Genomic DNA, 1,156 nt, shown 5'->3' with positions numbered 1-1,156 from the left:
GAGTTGTCGGTGGGCAAGTAGCAGGGAAGAAGCCGCCCCCCTCTCAGAGAAGTATCCGAGAAACCTTCTCACCCGCTCGCCGTTCTTTGCAGATTCAGCTCGAGGGACGCAAAAAGAGAGCACCCTGTAGTTTGGGAGCCCCCAGACAATTGTGTGTCCCCCAGCCAATGTCAGCTTGGCTTGCAGTACAGAACCTATGCAAGGTGGAGATCACACGCCCCTGCAGGAATTCGTAACAGGTGTGCCCCTTCCCTGCCATTGGCTGCAGATACAACGCTCTGGTGTTCACGTCGCCAGAGGCAAGCGAACTCCTTCTGTTATTTTGGTTCCATAACCTGGACATACAAGAACCTTCCCTACAGACAGGCACCTGGGCTCGCTCTGTTATTAAACACACGCTGTAAACTGCTCCGCTGCATGAAGGTCTGCCCACATCGCACGCACAACGCTGCCTGGTTCTGAAGGCAGCTGTCTGCTGACCCGGGGAGCTGATCCGACCGGGGCAGAGTGTGGGGGTGAAAGTGCAAGACGGAAACAACCTTACCGAAGTCTGCAAACGCCGACTGTCCCACCACCATCATATTTTGAGGTTTTTCAAGTACAGTCCTGCTAGAGAAGTTGCCATCCTGTTAAAGGCAGAAAATTTTGGATTAGATTCTATAATTCATTTGTCAGGTGTGAAAGAAAGTATTTTAACGAAAGCAGGAAGTAAGTAACTTTAGGCTTTTGCTGTCCTGCACAAACACCGCCCAGTGTCCTGCTCCACGTTTACATAAAACACAGGGAAGTGCTGTGGGGGGATGAAGCCGTGCAGCCGGCCGGCTTTCCTGTCGGTCCCAGTGTGACACCCTCTACTACATCGTCACCCTGACTACAGACATACCGCGCGCCCTCTTCGTCATGTGCACGGAGTTTGGGAAATGCTCAGAGCTATAAAAAACAGCTCCTCCCCTCAAAGGCTTACGTGCAGTTGGGAGATATGGTCTAAATCAGCCGTCGCCAACCTTTCGGACCTCACGGACCAACAGTGGTCTGCGGACCCCCGGTTGGTGACCACTGGTCTAAATCAGGAAATCAGAATTTCTGAAGGTGACCTATCAGCGGTACCAATAGTCGCAAACAAACGATGCTTTACAGATTCAAGGGGAAAGATTCT

The 1,156-nt window shown here is 51.9% G+C and overlaps 1 protein-coding gene across 1 annotated transcript in view; it reads right to left on the bottom strand.

The window, feature by feature from the left end:
- The window catches only part of ITFG1 (integrin alpha FG-GAP repeat containing 1), a 45,679-nt gene that overhangs the window by 21,232 nt on the left and 23,291 nt on the right, over positions 1 to 1,156 (bottom strand). The window contains exon 7 of the mRNA XM_014447601.2: positions 545 to 626. Coding sequence (XP_014303087.1) covers positions 545 to 626 — 82 coding nt within the window. The remainder of the gene's footprint in view (positions 1 to 544; positions 627 to 1,156) is intronic.

Source organism: Myotis lucifugus, unplaced genomic scaffold, assembly GCF_000147115.1.
Source record: "Myotis lucifugus unplaced genomic scaffold, Myoluc2.0 scaffold_686, whole genome shotgun sequence".
NCBI lineage: Eukaryota > Metazoa > Chordata > Mammalia > Chiroptera > Vespertilionidae > Myotis > Myotis lucifugus.
The sequence above is the reverse complement of the archived record's forward strand: the minus strand, read 5'-3'. Positions and strand labels throughout refer to the sequence as shown.